Here is a 19052-nt window from a genome sequence, read left to right as displayed (position 1 = left end):
CTTGGGGACCTTCAATGCTGCAGAAATGTTTTGGAACCCTTCCCCAGATCTGTGCCTCGACACAATCCTGTCCCGGAGCTCTATGGACATATCCTTCGACCTCATGGCTTGGTTTTTGCTCTGACATGCACTGTCAACTGTGGGACCTTATATAGACAGGTGTGTGCCTTTCCAAATCATGTCCAATCAATTGAATTTACCACAGGTGGATTCCAATCAAGTTGTAGAAACATCTTGATGATCAATAGAAACAGGATGCGCTTGAGCTCATATCAAAGGGTCTGAATACTTATGTAAATATGGTATTTCTGTTTTTTCTTTTTAATACATTTGCAATCATTTCTAAAAAAACTTTTTTCACTTTGTCATTATGTGGTATTGTGAAATTGTTTTATTTAATACAATTTAGAATAAGGCTGTAACTTAACAAAATGTGAATACTTTCCGAAGGCACTGTATCTGACTCAGTGGTTGGAGGCAATTTATACCTATTCAATTTGACTGGAGGGCAATCTTTGTACACTTAAAGGGATACTTTGGGATTTTGGCAATGAAGCTCTTTCTGTTTCCCCAGAGTCCCAGAGACTCATGCATACCATCCGTACGTCTCTGCATCTAGTATGAAGGAACTTAGAGGTACTGTAGTTTCTCGAGCCAATGCTAACTAGAATTAGCACAATGTCTGGAAGTCTATGGTATCTACTAGCGTGGTAGCTGTTACCATAGACTTCCAGTCATTGTGCTAATGCTAGTTAGCAACTTCCTTCAAACTGCACGCAGAGACACAACATTTGTATCCACTTATTTATCTGACTCTGGGGAACTAGATTGCCAAAATTAAAATTATCTTTTGTATATTGTATAGTATATTGGTATGGACACTACTGTTGGTGTGTGTGTGTGTGTGTGTGTGTGTGTGTGTGTGTGTGTGTGTGTGTGTGTGTGTGTGTGTGTGTGTGTGTGTGTGTGTGTGTGTGTGTGTGTATGTGAGTGAGTGAGAGTGTTACCAGATATGTACATAGCCCTCTCTTATTTTATGTATTGAAAAAAGGCAATATTGAACCATCTCAGTATTTTCAGCCCTTCATAACCCACCACACGATTAGCTGTTTCATTCTCAATGGACAGTTTAGGAATAGGCTGTAGTCACACAGTTTGCCTGGCTTTCACTGTGAATTAAGCAAAAATGATCACTAAAAACACTTCACACACAAAGATGCATAGCAATGTGATTTGTATTGTCTCTGTACAAAATATACACATCTTACATATGCAATGCAACCAGTTGAGGCTAGCTAACTAACTACACACAGTCAGTAACAACGGGTTAGTAGATATCATTGTTCTATGACACAGTACGTGGAGTATAGATGGGTTTCAATGGTGCTCAGTGCATGAAATCACCTACGGCACCTGCAAGCAGACAATCAGAGCCAGACCCCCCCCGCCTCCTCCCAAAAAAGAGATTGTGAAAACATATTCGAGTGGATTAAATGTAGATGTACAGTAATCAGGAGTTAAAAATGTTGGAGTTGGAAGAAGGTGCAGGTTATTACAGGTGTTAACCGATTAATAATACACTCCAGGTAGAAGTTGGCCCAGGGATAGTTTACCAAAATTCCAAAATTACATATTAGTTCTTTTACCCTGTAAGCAGTCTATGGACAAGTTGTGGCAGCAATCCATGATTTGGCTTTGTTTCCCTGGAACTGTTTTCAAATTCTAGCATTTTAGCATTTGTGGCACAAATCCAATGCAAGTCAATGGCACCTCTATTAGTATTTTTGCAATTCATGTCCAAATCATCTATAAGTGACTTAAGCCTTGTTTACACCTTGCGCTAACATGTGAGTTTTATGATCTGATCTATATGATCCAATCACTATCTGACCAAGGTTTGTCACATCTGCACATTGTTTTAAAATATGTCTCTTATCCGTCCAATGTGTCTGCATTGTGACAATATTAGCTGCTGCCTCCCTCTATGCAAATTGTTTGACAGATATTCTTTCAAAATATTATGATTTTGTTTATTTTAAGACATTTAATGATGTCATAAGTCAATGGTGCAACCTGTCAAGGACTTTAGAGGCTGGTCAAATTATGATTTAAATGATTTGACATTCTGGGTCTGTTTACTCTTGATAGATATCCAGACACTTCTGCCTGACTACCTCCGGAGGTGTTCCGGAAAATCTGATCACAATCAGATCACAATGTGTCTTTTAATCATCTACACCTGGCAAAATACGTGGGCACAATCAGAATGTGGGCAGGATCAGGACAAAGGTGGCATGTTAGCACCATATATAAATAGGGCTTTAGTTGAGCTACACAATCAATATGAGATACTTCAGGTTGATTTGGATTTGCTAATATAAGTACCACTGACTTGAATTGGATTTGTGCCACAAATGCTACAACGTCAGCATTTGGAAAAAATAGTGTAATGCCAGGTAAACAAAACCAAACAATGGATTGTTGTCATACCTTGACCATAGACCGCTTACCGGGTAAGGAAATCTAAATTAAATGGTCCTAGGATCAGTTATCCTACTCAATCCTAACCTTAATGAGTATGCGGCTGTAGGACTATCTGACCCTGAACCAGTTGGTTATCTACTCCCAGGAACAGGTAAAAGAGTGTAGAATATGGACGTTATTGCTTATGCCACTGTTGTAGGGCTGAAAGTGATGACGTAATTTAATGAGACACATAAGAAGTAGTTGATGGAGACAGGTAATGTTATCTTGCAAAAGATCAACATTCTCTTCAGAACCACAAAGGCATTTCAAACAGCCTTTTTTAATCCCCAGTTCGAAACTTGAAGTTGGCAAAGAATTGGGAAACTGTACTATTCAGTCGACAAATCACTCTCTTACGCAGTGACACACACACAACCCAACACCCCTACACACAAAAGCATTCACATTCTATCCCTTTCCACTCTAATCTCTCTTTATCGCTTTCTCCACTTCCTCCCACATTTCACACGTGCCTATTTATAGCCTGATATAACTGCGGGTGGCTTTAAATACTTCTTCAGTGTGTGTGTCTGACTCTTTGGTAGAAACAGTACTGGTGTCCTAACACCCACCGACCCACCCACCTACCCACCCGCCCACCTTCGTGCACACGCACACACAAACACTACAACACACACGCCTGACTTTGTGTACGAAGACATGAAACAAGAAGCCTAACTTGGATTCCGTATCAGGTAGAATTGTCCTCGACATGTTGCTGCTCTTTCATGGTCGATCTAAACAGAAATGCTTCCAGTTTCAGTTGCATGATCAGTATAATGAAAAATAGGCATAATATGACATATTACAGTGTTTGATAAGCCAGACATTTCCATTTCAACTCCTATTCCCATGCTTCACTGCATCAGTCAGTCACCTGTAAATACAGTGAGGAGTCTACTGAAGCCTAGAGGGTCGAAGTAGCATGTTCATCAATAGAGCCCCACATTAGACTGTCTAGTAGTTCTTGACCGCAGGGTTATTGGAAGAGGTACAACAGTCAGCATACGTTAGTGTTAGTACAAATGAGGCCTCATATGGGGTTGAAATTTGAATGGATTCCTACCAGAGACAGGAATGACAAGTACGCACACGGACGCGCACACACACACGGAGCGAGGCACCTGTGGATGACTCTAGCAACAGCAGACAGGCAGACAGGCTTTGGAGTATTTCTGTATATACGTACAAGTTATTATTAGTGACATCATTATTGCGATATTCAAATCAGTCCCTTATTAAAAAACAACTCTGTCTCTGTCTTCTGTTCGCAAGAAGTCTCATCCTTCAGATCCTCAGTCCCTTCAGTTCCATTGTCCCTTTTCCAAGTGTCCTTTCCTCCTTTTGTCCACTAAGTGGCGGTAGATACCTTTGTTTTAATGACAGAGGCGTCAGGGGTCCAGCTGCTCTGGTAGAAGTTGCCTCGAACCACAGATCTAGGATTAGCCACCCCTGACCCTAACCTTAACCATTAGGCGGGGACATGCAAAACTGACCATTGGTCAGTGAGTATGGGGGACTTTATCCTACATTGAGTCCAGGCAGCATGCTACAGCAGCTTTCTCAGAAACAGGAGTGTTAAAATAATACAATTGTTAACGAACCAGGGGTGTTTTCAACCAGACAAAGCACTCCAAAAGTTGCATATAGACGTAACAGATAGAGCTGACACGATTGACTCCCTATTACACAGGACAGGCAATCATATTTGTTCTACACAACACATTTCTGTCTGAACGTTCTGTAACGTTGCTCACTCCTGAACCGGTCCTTGATGTGGGTGTGGATCACCAGCCCCTCTCTTCTCTATGTCTCTGGGAGAGATGAAGGGCTGGATAAGAGGAGGCACCCCCTTTTGGCTTGGAGTGAGGGCAGAGAGAAATACACACACACACACACACACACACACACACACACACACACATGCGCACACATACAAATACACGCGCATGCCAGTGGAGGCTGCTGAGGGGAGGACGGCTCATAATAATGGCCGCTAAGGAGCAAAAGTAATGGCATCAAACACATGGAAACCATGCGTTTGATGTATTTGATACCATTCCACTTATTCCGCTACAGCCATCACCACAAGCCATTCCTGCCCAATTAAGGTGCCACCAATCTCCTGTGGTGCACACTCACACACACACCTCCCCTGTCCTCCAGCCACTTTCCTATGTCAGAGGCTCCTAGATGACATTGTCGAACAGCTGCATGGACTGCATGATGTTCTCATCCTGAAGAGAGAAAGGGGGGGATAGAGAGTGAAAAGGAGAGAGATAGAAATGTTAAGCATATAGAGACAACAGGGATAGCAAGTTTCTAGAGGCACAATTAATCCCTTTTTGTTTCAGCTTTCTTTTTCAAGGGAGTCAGACTCCCTAAAATAGAGACGACAGTGAAGGTGAAGCTCAGAGGAGTCGGCTCAGACAGTTTCCTCTCTCTCTCTCTCTCTCTCTCTCTCTCTCTCTCTCTCTCTCTCTCTCTCTCTCTCTCTCTCTCTCTCTCTCTCTCTCTCTCTCTCTCTCTCTCTCTCTCTCTCTCTCTCTCTCTCTCTCTCTCTCTCTCTCTCTCTCTCTCTCTCTCTCTCTCTCTCTCTCTCTCTCTCTCTCTCTCTCTCTCTCTCTCTCTCTCTCTCTCTCTCTCTCTCTGAATATATTTAAAGTGCATTTTAAATGGCTCACAACCCAAAACAATGTTGGAAAATGGGTGAAAAGGGAATATAAAATGTACAAGCAGTAACGGTCCTAAAATGGCCTAATTAACCTTAATGAGATCTGAGGACTCAGTGGTCAGTTACACAAATGGAACCTGTCTTACAAACAAGAACTTTCACACACCACATACACAACCTACCTTTTGGCATGACTCGATGAACTCATCAATAGTGACCACCCCATCATTATTACGATCCATTTTCTAGAAGGGAGAAAGGGGAGTAAAAAGGGGACAAACGTCGTTCAGTGCCCCTGGAGCAGTTTGGGGATTGAGTACCTTGCTCAAGGGCTTGCTCTAAAGTATTGGGTTTGATGAACAGAAATTGAATGTTGACCTGGAAAAAGCTCTCCACGTGTTCTCTGGGTGCCTCGTCCTGCATACAGGGGTATGTGTACTTCCCCATCATATCATAGATAGACTTCATTATATCCATCATCTCCTACAGAGAGACAGAAAGAGAGAGAGAGAGAGAGATAGAGAGAGATGACACAGGGTATACCCAGCTAGCATTTGGTTCCTTGGAAGTTGGGGGAATGTATGTTTTTGGTTTCACTTTTGTTGTGGGAACGAAGCGATACGTTTCCTGATGGGTAAAACTGAACGTTTTCTAAACTTTCTGAGAACAGAAATGACAGTTGTTTTGCAGGGAGGTTCTGAGAACATTTTACTCTGGTTCCTTGAAAGTTTTCCTGGGAGGATTTATTAACGCTCTGAGAACGGAAATTATAGGTTATTTTGAGTTTTTTTAATAACTCACTGAATGTTTCAATAAGACTTTTAATAATGCTGTTAGCTCATTTTGAGTTAACTCTAAGCACAGATAATACCCATGGAAATGTATTTTCTTCAGCATTAATCATGCAATACCTTTATTTTGACATGGAATCAGTGGGATTTTAATCTATTATCGTCTGATTCTCTGTCCATGGAATTAGTCCACTGCACCACCAGGATGGAGCTAGCATGCCATGATTTTTTTACGCATACAAAGCTATTTATTTTAGTCTATTCAAACAGACCCCATTTCAAAGGAAACACCTGAACACACTTAATAAGATAGGAGCCTACAGAGCGTTTTGTTGATGCTGAGAATGGAATGTATATGTTTTTTAAAAACATTCTCAGAACGTTCTCTGAATGTTACTCAAGTTTTCTTGTGGTTTTTATGGAAAGTTTTCTTCATGTTCTGAGAACGTAATGTATGTTGTTAAATAACATCCTTAGAATGTTCTCTGAATGTTACGAAAGGTTTCTTGTGTTTTTATGGAACGCTTTCTTAGCGTTCTCAGGGCAATTTAAGAACATGACTTTAAACAGAACCATTAGAAAACCTGTAGGAAACGTTATGCTGAAGTACTGAAATTGCCACATCAGAATGTTGTTTCTTAATGTTATCTGTACTATTTGAGAATGTTCCCAATACCAAACCAGTTGGAGAACATTCCCAGAACATTACCAAAATGTAAATTAAATGTAATCATGTTTGAACTTTTAGGAATTGTCCTGTTAAGGTAATGAAATACCAAGAAAATAATGTTAGTTCCTTAAATGTGCTGAGAATGTTCCGAAATCAAAGCAACTATCCTGCACCATTCTCAGAAAGTTGTGGGAAGGTTGTATGCAAAATAACCATAGGACAACCACGCTCTCACCAAGCTCTAAAAAACACAAGGTTCTCAGAACATTATGTGGAAGCTGGGTAATGTCACAGCACAAGATCAGTCAATCACTCTCCAATCTGAGATTGAGGGTCAACTTGAGAACTGTCAACTTCAGAATAGACTTTAGATTTATAACATGGATAGACAGCTCAGAACTTAGAAGAGGAGACTCAGATTTCAGAATGGAGAGGTACAGTCTACACACCCCTTGCACAGTCTTCACATTTTACTGCCTTAACATTTCTACGGATCTACACAACCTACACAACATTTTTTAAGTAAAAGTTAATTATAGAAATTTATGAAAATAATTAAATAGAAGAAATGGAAGATGTCTTGACACCCCAGAGTTAATACTTGGTGGAAGCACCTTTGGCAGCCATTTGAATAAGATTCTACTAACTTGGTACAACTCTTAGGGTAACATATAGACATTGTTTTTGTCAAAATTGCTCAAGCTCAATAACTTTGGTTGGGAATCATTGATGAACAGCAATATTCAAACGTTGTCTCTGATTTTCATGGAAATTTAAGTCTGGGCTGAGACTGGACCACTCAGGAACACTCAGGGTGTGTCTATAAAAAAAAAGTTTTTTAATTGTCCTGCTGAAAAATACAATTCTATCCCAGGGTTAAGTTTCCAGAAGACTGAGCCGTTTTTTCCTCTAACTTTATAGCTGGGCTTTGCTCCATTCATTTTTTAATTTTGATCCTGACAAACTCCCCAGTCCCTGCCGGTGACAAGCACACCCATAATATGATGCTGCCACCACAATACTTGAAAATGCAGAGGATTTGACCTAAACCATTTAGTCCCAAAAGTGTATTTCTTCGCCGTGTTGTCTTGCAGTATTACTTAATGGCATTGTTGCAAACAGAATGGATGATTTGGAGCAGATTTTTTAAAACATAAACTTCATTCTTTTCAAGCTGTCATACAGGCCAGTAATGCTGTTGATACTCTATATTTTCAAGTATTGTATATGTGTTTGCGTGTGTGTGTGCATCTGTGTTTGAGTGCAGCCGTGTGTGTAACCTCTTTGGTGATGCAGCCGTCTTTGTTCAGGTCGTACAGGTTGAAGGCCCAGTTTAGCCGGTCGTTTATCGTTCCTCTCAGAATGATAGACAGACCAAACACAAAGTCCTGAGAAAAAAGAGTGAAAGACAAAGATATTGAGAGGGAGAGAAAGAGAGAGAAAGAGAGAGAGAGAGATTTAACATTTTTGTAAACATTCTTCACCACCCATCATACTCACCAGCATTCAACATTTACACACCTTTTTTTCACCACTACAACTTACCCAGCTAGCACATTTGGTTCCTTGGAAGTTGTGGGAACATACGTTTTTGGTTTCACATTGGTTGTGGGAATGAAGCCATACGCTTCCTGACCGGTAAAACGGAACATTTTTAATCGTTCTGAGAACAAAAGTGAAATGTGTTGCCCATCCCTGAGCTATAGCATCAGCAAAGAAGATGATGTGGCTCACTGCAATACACTATTTTTCCCCAGTGTGTCCATCAACAATGTTTCGACGCTTAGGCCGCACGTGTATTTGTGTGTGTGTGTGTGTGTGTGTGTGTGTATGTGTTGAGAGGAGAAGAAAGGCATTTATTCTATTTGTATACATATTCAGCTGCATATACAATATACAGACAGAGATCGTTTTCCCTCACTCCCTTAGGAAGTAGATAATAGTAAAAATAATCTTACCTCGAAACTAACCGATCCATTCTTGTTAGTGTCAAAGGCCTCAAACAAGAAATGTGCATACGCACCCGAATCTGAACGGACAGAGACGTACAGAATGTGTAATTGAAATGTGTCTGAGACAACAATATACAAAAAATTCCAAGTGGGTAAATATATTTAGAACAAAACCTGATCAAATAAGTTGTTAGCACATAAATGTAATTTCAGACAACACACTTTTATTCTGTAACAAGTAGCTAGATATATCTTCAACCTAAATATAATTTCAAACATGGCCTTGTACTGTAAGTGCCCTACCGTAAGTAGTACAGACGTAATAGTTAGAAAAATGGGACATCACATCAATACAAATATCACTGGTCTTAAATGTTGTTACTCTTGTTAAATGTTTCAGTTACTTTGGGGAGTAACAGATCTTTAAAATACTTGGTTTGGGTTTAGGGTTATAGGTCAGGGGTCAAAGGTTTAACGGTCATTGACTCACCTCCCTGGGGGAAGAATGTGGAGTAGATGGTTTTAAAGGTCTCCTCATTCACCACTCCACTCGGACACTCCTACCAACAACAGCATAGAAAGAACAGGATCAGTCAGAAGGCATCCTTATTCTTTTACTATTATACGTTCTTGAAAGAGGGAGAAGTATTTGCAGTTTTAAAGCTAATTTCGTGTAATTCTACACATTTTGTCATGACTTATGACAGGTTAATATGATATCTGAGTGAGAGTGACTAACAAAATCAATGGGGGCCCCCTGGTGGTCAAATAAAATAAAATGTTATTGGTCACATACACATATTTAGCAGATGTTAGTGCGGGTGTAACAAAATGCTTGTGTTCCTAGTTCCAACAGTGCAATAATATCAAACAATACACAACAATACACAGACATCTAAAGGTAAAAGAATGGAATTAAGAAATATAGAAATATTACAACAAGCAATGTAGGAGTCCAGAGTATATATCTGTCTGTACATATATACATACAGACAGTGCCTTCAGAAAGTATTCAGACCCCTTGACTTTTTCCTGCTTTTTGGAATTTTTTTGTTATGTTACAGTTTTATTCAATTATTATATTTTCTCATCAATCTACACACAATACCTCATAATGACAAAGTGGAAACAGGTTTAAAGAAATGCTTGCTAATTTATAAAAAACAGAAACATAAATACCATATTTACATAAGTATTCAAAGCCTTTACTATGATAAATTGAGCTCAGGTGCATTCTGTTTCCATTGTTCATCCTTGAGATGTGTAAACAACTTGATTGGAGTCCACCTGTGGTAAATTCAATTGATTGGAGATGATATGGAAAGGCACACACCTGTTTATATAACGTCCCACAGTTGACAGTACATATCAGAACAAAAACCAAGCCATGAGGTCGAAGGAATTTTCCATAGAGCTCAGAGACAGGATTGTGTTGAGGCACAGATCTGGGGAAGGGTACCGAAAAATGTCTGCAGCATTGAAGGTCCCCAAGAACGCAATGGCCTCCATCATTCTTAAATGGAAGAACCACCAAGACTCTTCCGAGAGCTGGCTGACCGGCCAAACTGAGTAATCGGAGGGAGAAGTGTATTGGTCAGGGAGGTGACCAAGAACCCAATGGTCACTCTGACAGACCTCCAGAGTTCCTCTGTGGAGATGGGAGAACCTTCCAGAAGAACAACCATATCTGCAGCACTCCACCAATCAGGTCTTTATGGTAGAGTGGGAAAGATGAATGGAGCAAAGCACAGAGAGATCCTTGATGAAAACCTGCTCCAGAGCGCTCAGCACCTCAGACTGGGGCGATGGTTCACCTTCCAACAGGACAACGACCAACAGCACACAGCCAAGACAACGCAGGACTGGCTTCGGGACAAGTCTCTGAATGTCCTTGAGTGGCCCAGCCAGAGCCCGGACTTGAACCCGATCGAACATCTCTGGAGAGACCTGAAAATAGCTGTGCAGCGATGCTCCCCATCCAGCCTGATAGAGCTTGAGAGGATATGCATAGAAGAATGGGAGAAACTCCCAAAATACAGGTGTGCCAAGCTTGTAGCGTCATACCCAAGAAGATTCAAAGCTGTAATCGCTGCCAAAGGTGCTTCAACATATTACTGAGTAAAGGGTCTGAATATCTATGTAAATGTAATATTTCAGTGTTTGTTTTTAAATAAATTTGCAAACATTTATATAAACTTGTTTTTGCTTTGTCATTAGAGCGTATTGGGTGTAGATTGATGAGGGAAAAAACATTCAAATACATTTTAGCATAAGGCTGTAACGTAACAAAATATAGAAAAAGTAAAGGGGTCTGAATACTTTCTGAATGCACTGTATATATATTTATGTATATATATGTATAGATATATATATATATAAAGTCGGAAGTTTACATACACCTCAGCAAAATACATTTAAACTCAGTTTTTCAAATTCCTGACATTTAAACCTAGTAAAGATACTCTGTATTAGGTCAGTTAGGATCACCACTTTATTTTAAGAATGTGAAATGTCAGAATAATAGTAGAGAGAATGATTTATTTCAGCTTCCGTTTCTTTCATCACATTACATACACTCAATTAGTATTTGGTAGCATTGCCTTTAAATTCTTTAACTTGGGTCAAACATTTCGGGTAGCCTTCCACAAGCTTCCCACAAAAGTTGTGTGAATTTTGGCCCATTCCTCCTGACAGAGCTGGTGTAACTGGATCAGGTTTGTAGGCCTCCTTGCTCGCACACGCTTTTTCAGTTCTGCACACAAATGTTCTATAGGATTGAGGTCAGGGCTTTGTGATGGCCACTCCAATACCTTGACTTTGATGTCTTTAAGCCATTTTGCCACAAATTTGGAAGTATGTTTGGGGTCATTGTCCATTTGGAAGACCCATTTGTCACCAAGCTTTAACTTCCTGACTGATGTCTTGAGATGTTGCTTCAATATATCCACATAATTTTCCTTCCTCATGATGCCATCTATTTTGTGAAGTGCACCAGTCCCTCATGCAGCAAAGCACCCCCACAACATGATGCTGGCACCCCCGTGCTTCACGGTTGAGATGGTGTTCTTCGGCTTGCAAGCGTCCCCCTTTTTCTCCAAACATAACGATAGTCATTATGGCCAAACAGTTCTATTTTTTGTTTCATCAGACCAGAGGACATTTCTTCAAAAAGTATGATCTTTGTCCCCATGTGTAGTTGCAAACCGTAGTCTGGCTTTTTTATGGCGGTTTTGGAGCAGTGGCTTCTTCCTTGCTGAGCGGCCTTTCAGGTCATGTTGATATAGGACTTGTTTTACTGTGGATATAGATACTTTTGTACCTGTTTCCTGCAGCATCTTCACAAGGTCCTTTGCTGTTGTTCTGGGATTGATTTGCACTTTTCGTACAAAAGTACGTTCATCTCTAGGAGACAGAACGCGTCTCCTCCCTGAGCGGTATGACGGCTGCGTGGTCCCATGGTGTTTATACTTGCGTACTATTGTTTGTAGAGATACATGTGGTACCTTCAGGCATTTGGAAATTGCTCCCAAGGATGAACCAGACTTGTGGAGGTCACTTTTTTTTTCTGAGGTCTTGGCTGATTTATTTTGATTTTCCCATGATGTCAAGCAAAGAGGCACTGAGTTTAAAGGTAGGTACACCTCCAATTGACTTTAAAAAAATTACAATTTTATTTAACCAGGTAGGCTAGTTGAGAACAAGTTCTCATATACAACTGCAACCTGGCCAAGATAAAGCAAAGCAGTGCGACACAAACAATAACACAGAGTTACACATGGAATAAACAAACATACAGTCAATAAGACAATAGAAAAAGTATATATACAGTGTGTGCAAATGAGGTAAGACAAGGGAGGTAAGGCAATTAAATATACCTTCTGGAGTGTGTGCTACGGGTGGGTGCTGCTATGGTGACCAGTGAGCTGAGGTAAGGCGGGGCTTTACCTAGCAAAGACTTATAGATGACCTGGAGCCAGTGGGTTTGTCGACGAATATGAAGCGAGGGTCAGCCAACGAGAGCGTACTGGTCGCAGTGGTGGGTAGTATATGGGGCTTTGGTGACAAAATGGATGGCACTGTGATAGACTGCATCCAATTTGCTGAGTAGAGTGTTGGAGGCTATTTTGTAAATGACATCACCAAAGTCAAGGATCGGCAGGATAGTCAGTTTTACGAGGGTAAGTTTGGCAGCATCAGTGAAGGATGCTTTGTTCTGAAATAGGAAGCCGATTCTAGATGTAATTTTGGATTGGAGATGCTTAATGTGAGTCTGGAAGGAGAGTTTACAGTCTAACCAGACGATATAGATATCGATATTAAATAAAGATGATTGTTTGAATAAATGACCGAGACAAAGTCTCTTTAAGTACTGCATTTCAATAACACCGCTCAGCAAGGAAGAAGCCACTGCTCCAAAACTGCCATAAAAATCCTGACTACGGTTTGCAACTGCACATGGGGACAAAGATCGTACTTTTTGGAGAAATGTCCTCTGGTCTGATGAAACAAAAATAGAACTGTTTGGCCATAATGACCATTGTTATGTTTGGAGGATAAAGGGGGAAGCTTGTAGCTTGTAGTAATATTATTTGTATCTCAAAGCCATTTGCAGTGCTAGTTATAGCCTAATGTTAGCTAGCAAGCTAACATTGAACCTAGTTGGTTAGCTACTTACAGGTTTATGCAGGGTAGTAATGTTATGAGTTGGGATAATGGTTCATTGTTTACCTAGCTAGCTAGCCTAGCTACATGTCTTAACAAAAAAACTCTGTTATGCAGGTAACCATTTCACTGTACCGTTTACACCTTCTGTATCCTGTGCATGTGACAAATAAAGATTTTATTTGATATAGTGTGTGTTTACGAGAGACAGTAATGTGAAGAACAGCATAACCTGCACCAAAGTCAAATTAGGATATAATGTTAGATAATGTCCAAGTTGTACAATTCTCCAGTAGAATGCCCTGCTTTTATTTCATCACACTCACAACTGTAAGCCATTTTCTGTAATTAGCACGCCATTAACTTGTAATTCATTTTCCTTTAACCTGTTTGGGCTGCAGGGGCAGTATTGAGTAGCCAGATAAAAGGTGCCCATTTCAAACGGCCTCGTACTCAATTCTTGCTCGTACAATATGCATATTATTATTACCGTTGGATAGAAAACACTCTCTAGTTTCTAAAACCGTTTGAATTATATCTGTGAGTAAAACAGAACTCCTTTTGCAGCAAATTTCCTGACAGGAAGTGGAAAATCTGAAATCGATGCACTCTTCTAGGGGCTGCCTATTAAAGTCCTTGTTATTTATTAGTTTAGATGCACTTCATACGTCTTCCACTAGATGTCGACAAGCAGTGAGAGAAGAAATTGAGTGTGTAACTTGATCTGGCCTCGAATTACAGCTCTTGGCATGACGTGTCACCAGTTTCCTGTTTTCTGGAGAGCGCGAGGAGGCACCTGGATTTGCCTTCTGATAAGCTGACGTTATGGATGACTAATATCTCCGGCTTTGATTTTATTTGATACATGTGACCATATCATCGTAAAGTATGTTTTTTCAATATAGTTTAATCAGATGATTGAAATTTTTTCGGGAGTTTTGCCGTGTTTTGTGCCACTTGGCTAGTGTGCTTGCTAAATCGAGAGGGAAAGAGGCCGTTCTAAATCCAAACAACGATTGTTCTTGACAAAGGACCCCTTGTCCAACATTCTGATGAAAGATCAGCAAAAGTAGGAAACATTTTATGATGCTATTTCATATATCTGTCGTACATGTGAACTAGTCGTCGGCGCCCAGCTTTTGGGTACTCTAGCTATACCGAAGCTGTATGTCGTAATGAAGTTATTTTTAGAATTCTAACATGGCGATTTCATTAAGAACTAATGGATCTATCATTTCCTATACAACATGTATTTTTTAGATATGTTTATGAATAGCTATTTGGTCAGAATATGTGTGTCAGAAAAAGTGTCAGAAAAATATCCGGACGTTGTGGGAAAAAGTAGCTACGTTAGCACAATGTATAACCACTGATTTCAGCTCTAAATATGCACATTTTCGAACAAAACATAAGTGTATGTATAACCTGATGTTATAGGACTGTCATCTGATGAAGTATATCAAGGTTAGTCAAAAATTATATATCCTTTGCTTGTTTGTTACGATCGCTAACTTTTGCTACTGGGAAATGGCTTGTGTTTCTGGCTATTGTGGTAAGCTAATATAACGCTATATTGTGTTTTCGCTGTAAAACACTTAATAAATCGGAAATATTGGCTGGAATCACAAGATGCCTGTCTTTCATTTGCTGTACACTATGTATTTTTCAGAAATGTTTTATGATGAGTAATTAGGTATTTGACGTTGGTGTCTGTAATTATTATGGCTGCTTTCGGTGCAATTTCTGATTGTAGCTGCAATGTAAACTATGATTTATACCTGAAATATGCACATTTTTCGAACAAAACATAGATTTATTGTATAACATGTTATAAGACTGTCATCTGATGAAGTTGTTTCTTGGTTAGTTTGGTTGGTTCTTGGTTAGTTAGGTTGGCTTTGTGCATGCTACCTGTGCTGTGAAAAATGTCTGTCCTTTTTTGTATTTGGTGGTGAGCTAACATAAATATACGTGCTGTTTTCGCTGTAAAACATTTTAAAAATCGGACATGTTGGCTGGATTCACAAGATGTGTACCTTTCATTTGCTGTATTGGACTTGTTAATGTGTGAAAGTTAAATATTTCTAAAAAATATATTTTGAATTTCGCGCCCTGCACTTGAAGTGGCTGTTGTCATATTGTGGGCGGCCTCGGGCTTGCAGCCAGAAGAAGTTAATAACGAATACAAATTGGCTAAAGTTAAGACGTTGTCAGGTATATGAAATGGTCATTTGAACTGGCTAGCCAGCTAACTTAACGTTAGCTAGCTAGCTAACAAGCTAGAAACAAACCAAAACATTGTTTAGAAAGTTGCTTTTAGTTGCTGGTTTGCTAGATTGACATGTGCTAATTTCATTTGGGTTAATTGGTGTTAAAATACACCAGTTATGCTATTTTGGACCACCAGTTTGCTGATGTCATGCAACCTGTAGTTTTTGTATTTATACTTTTTCATAATGACAACGAAAAGGTTGAGGTGAGACAACAATAGAATGCTCATGATGTCACTGCCACAACTGTCTACAGACATGTCGATAGACGTAGTAATCTTGAAATCTTTGGTTGTTTAGTACACTACCCTACTCACTCTATTTAGCACATGGCCTCACATGTGAATCCTTAAAGAGATGGGTGGGGCTAAGGCTTAAGAGGGTGTGATCGATGCTGAATGGGTGTAGACAAAAAAGAGCTCTCCGGTAGGTGTACCAAAACATTCAAAGGCCATTTTCTCAAAAGTGGGGTTACAAGTTTATCAACTTTCAAAGCAGAATTACTTTCCCATTGTTCCTCGACTGTAGTGTATGATATATCATTTTCCAGCTCTGACTTTCTACTTTTATCCAATGTAAAAAAACAGAATTTCAAATTTGTTACATAAGACCGAATCGAGCCGGTCGGTCACATATACTGTAACAATAAGATAACTGATATAACCAAGTTCAGAATTGCACCTTCTGTATTCTACTAATCTAAAGCTGAACAGTAAGTTGAGATCCCGACTGAATTAAAAAATATATATATTTTACAGTGTGACTCGACTGATTGACGGAGGTGCAATTTTCCCAAACCTCAGCCCCAGGTCTCTAGCCTTCCCATATCCCCATCCCCTCTCTTCCCCGCATCCCCAAACTTACGTTCTTGAAGCCCCTGTAGAGAACTTGTAGTTCCTTCTTGTTGAACTTGGTCTGCTCCTGTAGTTTGTCCAGCCCCTCTGGTCGATGGCACACAGTGGACAACTCAAAGTCATCCTCTACGCTGTCTGTGGGACAGAGAGGACTGTTAGATATACCTCAAATCAAATCAAATCAAATTTTATTAGTCACATACACATGGTTAGCAGATGTTAATGCGAGTGTAGCGAAATGCTTGTGCTTCTAGTTCCGACAATGCAGTAATAACCAACAGTAATCTAACCTAACAATTCCACACTACTACCTTACACACACACACAAGTGTAAAGGGATAAAGAATATGTACATAAAGATATATGAATGAGTGGTGGTACAGAACGGCATGGCAGATGCAGTAGATGGTATAGAGTACGGTATATACGTATGAGATGAGTACTGTAGGGTATGTAAACATAAAGTGGCATAGTTTAAAGTGGCTAGTGGTACATGTATTGCATAAAGATGGCAAGATGCAGTAGATGATATAGAGTACAGTATATATACATAAGAGATGGGTAATATAGGGTATGTAAACATTGTATTAAGTGGCATTGCTTAAAGTGGCTAGTGGTACATTTTTACATAATTTCCATCAATTCCCATTTTTAAAGTGGCTGGAGTTGAGTCAGTATGTTGGCAGCGGCCGCTAAATGTTAGTGGTGGCTGTTTAACAGTCTGATGGCCTTGAGATAGAAGCTGTTTTTCAGTCTCTCGGTCCCTGCTTTGATGCACCTGTACTGACCTCGCCTTCTGGATGATAGCGGGGTGAACAGGCAGTGGCTTGGGTGGTTGTTGTCCTTGATGATCTTTATGGCCTTCCTGTGACATCGGGTAGTGTAGGTGTCCTGGAGGGCAGGTAGTTTGCCCCTGGTGATGCGTTCTGCAGACCTCACTACCCTCTGGAGAGCCTTACGGTTGTGGGCGGAGCAGTTGCCGTACCAGGCGGTGATACAGCCCGACAGGATGCTCTCGATTGTGCATCTGTAGAAATTTGTGAGTGCTTTTGGTGACAAGCCGAATTTCTTCAGCCTCCTGAGGTTGAAGAGGCGCTGCTGCGCCTTCTTCACAACGCTGTCTGTGTGGGTGGACCAATTCAGTTTGTCCGTGATGTGTACACCGAGGAACTTAAAACTTTCCACCTTCTCCACTACTGACCCGTCGATGTGGATAGGGGGGTGCTCCCTCTGCTGTTTCCTGAAGTCCACAATCATCTCCTTTGTTTTGTTGACGTTGAGTATGAGGTTATTTTCCTGACACCACACTCCGAGGGCCCTCACCTCCTCCCTGTAGGCCGTCTCGTCGTTGTTGGTGATCAAGCCTACCACTGTAGTGTCATCCGCAAACTTGATGATTGAGTTGGAGGCGTGCATGGCCACGCAGTCGTGGGTGAACAGGGAGTACAGGAGAGGGCTCAGAACGCACCCTTGTGGGGCCCCAGTGTTGAGGATCAGCGGGGTGGAGATGTTGTTACCTACCCTCACCACCTGGGGGCGGCCCGTCAGGAAGTCCAGGACCCAGTTGCACAGGGCGGGGTCGAGACCCAGGGTCTCGAGCTTGATGACGAGTTTGGAGGGTACTATGGTGTTAAATGCTGAGCTGTAATCGATGAACAGCATTCTCACATGGGTATTCCTCTTGTCCAGATGGGTTAGGGCAGTGTGCAGTGTGGTTGCGATTGCGTCGTCTGTGGACCTATTGGGTCGGTAAGCAAATTGGAGTGGGTCTAGGGTGTCCGGTAGGGTGGAGGTGATATGGTCCTTGACTAGTCTCTCAAAGCACTTCATGATGACGGAAGTGAGTGCTACGGGGCGGTAGTCGTTTAGCTCAGTTACCTTAGCTTTCTTGGGAACAGGAACAATGGTGGCCCTCTTGAAGCATGTGGGAACAGCAGACTGGGATAAGGATTGATTGAATATGTCCGTAAACACACCAGCCAGCTGGTCTGCGCATGCTCTGAGGACGCGGCTGGGAATGCCGTCTGGGCCTGCAGCCTTGCGAGGGTTAACACGTTTAAATGTTTTACTCACCTCGGCTGCAGTGAAGGAGAGCCCGCAGGTTTTGGTAGGGGGCCGTGTCAGTGGCACTGTATTGTCCTCAAAGCGGGCAAAAAAGTTGTTTAGCCTGTCTGGGAGCAAGACATCCTGGTCCTCGACGGGGCTGGTTTTCTTTTTGTAATCCGTGATTGACTGTAGACCCTGCCACATACCTCTTGTGTCTGAGCTGTTGAATTTCGACTCGATTTTGTCTCTGTACTGAGACTTAGCCTGTTTGATTGCCTTGCGGAGAGAATAGCTACACTGTTTGTATTCGGTCATGCTTCCGGTCACCTTGCCCTGGTTAAAAGCAGTGGTTCGCGCTTTCAGTTTCACGCGAATGCTGCCGTCAATCCACGGTTTCTGGTTTGGGAATGTTTTTATCGTTGCTGTGGGTACGACATCGTCAATGCACTTCCTAATGAACTCGCTCACCGAATCAGCATATTCGTCAATATTGTTGTTGGACGCGATGCGGAACATATTCCAATCCGCGTGATCGAAGCAGTCTTGAAGCGTGGATTCAGATTGGTCGGACCAGCGTTGAACAGACCTGAGCGCGGGAGCTTGTTGT

General features: G+C 41.1%; 1 protein-coding gene across 2 annotated transcripts in view; it reads right to left on the bottom strand.

Annotated features, from left to right (window-relative positions):
• Nucleotides 1-1219: 1219 nt before the first annotated feature.
• The window catches only part of LOC139562380 (A-type potassium channel modulatory protein KCNIP2-like), a 205517-nt gene continuing 187684 nt past the window's right edge, over nucleotides 1220-19052 (bottom strand). The window contains exons 3-9 of one of the 2 annotated variants that reach the window (XM_071380070.1): nucleotides 16410-16530; nucleotides 9104-9173; nucleotides 8620-8690; nucleotides 7942-8049; nucleotides 5579-5683; nucleotides 5383-5445; nucleotides 1220-4763 (exon numbers count right to left, since the gene is read on the bottom strand). In XM_071380070.1, coding sequence (XP_071236171.1) covers nucleotides 4716-4763; nucleotides 5383-5445; nucleotides 5579-5683; nucleotides 7942-8049; nucleotides 8620-8690; nucleotides 9104-9173; nucleotides 16410-16530 — 586 coding nt within the window. In that variant the 3' untranslated portion in view covers nucleotides 1220-4715. Of the gene's footprint in view, nucleotides 4764-5382; nucleotides 5446-5578; nucleotides 5684-7941; nucleotides 8050-8619; nucleotides 8691-9103; nucleotides 9174-16409; nucleotides 16535-19052 lie in introns of both variants that reach the window. The other variant, XM_071380071.1, reaches the window with a different exon arrangement.

The sequence above is a fragment of the Salvelinus alpinus genome, chromosome 32 (assembly GCF_045679555.1).
Source record: "Salvelinus alpinus chromosome 32, SLU_Salpinus.1, whole genome shotgun sequence".
NCBI classification, from domain to species: domain Eukaryota; kingdom Metazoa; phylum Chordata; class Actinopteri; order Salmoniformes; family Salmonidae; genus Salvelinus; species Salvelinus alpinus.
This window is presented reverse-complemented; position numbering and strand designations above follow the sequence as displayed.